The sequence below is a fragment of the Sinocyclocheilus rhinocerous genome, unplaced genomic scaffold, assembly GCF_001515625.1.
Source record: "Sinocyclocheilus rhinocerous isolate Xijiao unplaced genomic scaffold, SAMN03320098_v1.1 scaffold551, whole genome shotgun sequence".
NCBI classification, from domain to species: Eukaryota; Metazoa; Chordata; class Actinopteri; order Cypriniformes; family Cyprinidae; genus Sinocyclocheilus; species Sinocyclocheilus rhinocerous.
In genome coordinates, this window is record NW_015624564.1 from 50,771 (window position 1) to 54,338 (window position 3,568).

General features: G+C 39.9%; 1 protein-coding gene across 2 annotated transcripts in view; it reads right to left on the minus strand.

Moving 5' to 3' along the window:
* LOC107744086 (synaptotagmin-10-like) overlaps positions 1 to 2,969 on the minus strand; it is a 13,219-nt gene extending 10,250 nt beyond the window's left edge. The window contains exons 1-2 of one of the 2 annotated variants that reach the window (XM_016557577.1): positions 2,707 to 2,969; positions 675 to 1,137 (exon numbers count right to left, since the gene is read on the minus strand). In XM_016557577.1, the coding sequence (XP_016413063.1) occupies positions 675 to 1,137; positions 2,707 to 2,893 (650 nt within the window). In that variant the 5' untranslated portion in view covers positions 2,894 to 2,969. Of the gene's footprint in view, positions 1 to 674; positions 1,138 to 2,691 lie in introns of both variants that reach the window. The other variant, XM_016557569.1, reaches the window with a different exon arrangement.
* Between the last annotated feature and the right edge of the window lie 599 nt (positions 2,970 to 3,568).

Sequence of the window (3,568 nt, forward strand, 5' to 3'; positions counted from 1 at the left end):
TATATATATATATATATATATGTGTATATATATATATATATATATATATATATGTATAGATGGATGTATATCTATCCATCTATTAGTATATATAGAAGCGATATTTTTCAATATTATACCAATATTATTTTATACTAATATTGTTCATTTAAATAATAATTATACTAATTATTTTGTAATAATAGTTATTTTTTAATATTATACTGTATATTACATTTTTTTGGTAGTATAGATAGATGTTCGGTAATAGAAAATTATTTTCAAAATGCTTTATATTGTAAATGCTGGTGCAGCTTAATCTACTTAGTAGCTGTGATTTGTCTTGGATCCGGTTGTTTTATTTCTAGCTGGAAGGCAGCCATGAAAAGCATAAATGTGGATATCTCATAAATGAAAAAACAGCTGCTCCATCATTTGCTGTATTCAAAGGCACACACTGATCAAAAACCATTCAGTATGTTTTTATCATTCAGTAAAGGCATCCCTTTATAAGCATATCCTCTCAATTATACCAAGTATATATTTTATTATTTACTTAAGTTATTTACTCAAGTGGCAATAATGAAATGATTAACTCTCCTCTGCAGTGTCATTCAATGTGCAATCCAGCATCAAAAGTAGATCTCTATGTACTGTAATTTATCATGCAATTGGCATTCAGATGTGTGCATCACCTGGAGGACGATGTAGGTTCAGTGGTCTGCCTCTGGATTTTGGCCTGCTTGCTCAGACGGTCACGCAGGGCCTGCTGCACCTCAGCAGGTATGTCTGGTGACGTCTGGCTGATCTTCATGGCTGCCTCCAGAAGCTTAACCGAGCTGTGCCCGTTGACCTTCACTTCTGGTACCTTCCTCTTTATGTCGTTCTCATCCTCGTGCTGGATTTGCGATGGCTGCCTTCCCACAGTTCCAATTGCCTTGGCCTCAGGATGAGGAGAAACAGAACGAGACCCCGGAGGTCGGGCTGGGGACAGGGGAGCCTCGGGCAGCACCCCCAGTGGGCAGCTGTCAGCATTGGATGAGAGCGCCTTGCTTCTCCAAATGGGCCAGCACAGCTTCCAAAAGACAAAGAGAGAGACTACCAAAAGGGCGAGCCCACAGAAACCTACGACCACAGCTAGGAGACTTACAGAGATGTCTACAGGCAACAAGGGGAAGAGAAAGCAAAGAAAAAAGAGGTAAGATTGGAAGGAGAGTGTGTTGAGGAGATCGTAAAGAAGAGAAGGTGAGGGGAAAAGGAGACGAGGATAGAAAGAGATAAATGAACACCAGACAGGCAGACAGACAGCACCAGCAGCAATAAATGATGCATGACAGACAAACAGGAGAAAGAGGGAGAGAGAAAAAGAAAAGAAAGAGAGGGCAAGGTATAAGAAAAAGAAGACTGAAATGTGCTTGTATAGTAAAGCAGAGATCAGAGTCATTTTGCTCCCCATTTTGGTGGTCCATGCAACCAAAGAATAAAAAAGTCATTTCACAGGCACTCATAAAACTTGATTTAAAAAATGTTAATTATCTCAGTCACAATTTTGATTTAAGATGCTAAAAGGTCTCTGAATGAGTAACACTGTTGAACCTTCATATGTGTCCAACAGGTGCAAGAGTTTCAGCTTAATGCACTGTGCAGTGCAACACATAATTATAGTTGATTGCTGTATCATGGAGGGAGTTTTAGCACCGTACTGCTAATGGTGCTACTAACCAATCAGAATTGAGCTACAGAGATGGACTCATTCTCATACATGACCACTGCCCTTCTAAGGCCACTGAAAATGTAAGAATATGATTATAAAAATATATTGATATCATTTGCATCAGCACACTGTCATGTAATTTTATTTCTGGCTTCTAAAGCACTCGTGGCCATACTTTATTGTGAATATATCATGTACCATAGTCCCCACTGTTTGCAGTACAGAACATCCTGTACTGTCTGGTGTTTTGAGAGAGTTTTAAGCCTATGCTACTTGTAGCTCTGTATTTAATTCTGGTTTGCTCTGGACTACAGGGCTAAAACAAACATATTGACCAAGATTTTCACAATAAATTCATGCACAAAACGTTCATGGTTTGTGTTAGTGTTACTCATCCTAGTAGTGTGGTACTGTATGTTGCACACTTATTTGCACAGGAATAAGTTTGTGGCCAACAAATTAAATTACATACACTGAAACATGCAGGTTTTTGTAGATTAAATATGTGCGTTATTCACGTGCAGTACAGAAATCTATTTACTACGTTTTATCGGGGAAAACTCGCGAGTTTTTCATGCAGTATTTTTTACGAAACGTCTGACGCATGTTATACACTTTCAGAAAAAAAGGTACAAAAAAAGAAAGGTACTTCAGGCACTAATATTTACTTTTAAAACACTAATATGTAGCATTTAGGGGTAAATAGGGTACAGAGATGTATCTTGTAGCTTTTTTACCTCCCCAGTGAAATAAAACTGAGACAACGAATAGAGTTGCTAATTTCAAACTTGTTGCGCACTGAAAATCAACAAGTGGAACCGTCTGCCAGTGTAATGGCTGATTTCAGGTAATGTTAAGAATGTTTCTATGCCCGTGAACAAACTTTTCAAACTTTCAGCGATCTAACTTCGCGCGCTCGTGTGAGCTTACCTCGCCAACTAAAGTTCCTGGGGGAAAATATGTTTGTGAGAGGCTAATAAAACATCAGTTACATTTACCTGAACTTCCTTTACCTGGTATGTTGCTCTCCAGTGGAAATATATCCGCGCATTTCTCCCGGTCGACATGCCCGGCGAGGCACAGTTCCGTCACTATTTGGAGAGCCCTTTGGCACAGGCTGATGCCGTCCTCTGTGCGGACATTCATGTCTTTCCTGTTAATCCATTGTATGTTGGACGATGCGTGAGGGCGAGGGTTCATTGGGGCACCATGTGAGCTGCTGAGTGCAGCTGATGCATAAGGGAATGAAGAGAGAATGATGCATGCAAGTCCATGTCCTCCGCGCAAAAGCGCACCAGATTCTTTGGCGCGGTAAAAACATTGTAGGGGCATTTCTACACTGCCCAATAGGAGACACGCGTTGTCTAGAGAGGGAGGAACATAAATAGGGCGCAAAATATACATCATGTTCTCATTATTTGAGGAAAAAAAAAGTTCTTCCAATGGAACATGCATTTGCTTTGAGACTGAGCTGTAAACACACTACACTGTATGCAGTATGTTGTCTATTTTTCCCCCCAAGTATTGCACTGGCCATAGCTTTCAAACTTAAGATGAAGCTGCAAAGCTGTATATACAGTATATAAATGAATATATATGTAAAAATATGACCACTCATTGTTTCATTACATTTTAGTGATTACTGTACCTGTATTTACTGTACCTGTTCTACTTTAAAGTCTGTGCGGACATTCATGTCTTTCCTGTTAATCCATTGTATGTTGGACGATGCGTGAGGGCGAGGGTTCATTGGGGCACCATGTGAGCTGCTGAGTGCAGCTGATGCATAAGGGAATGAAGAGAGAATGATGCATGCAAGTCCATGTCCTCCGCGCAAAAGCGCACCAGATTCTTTGGCGCGGTAAAAACATTGTA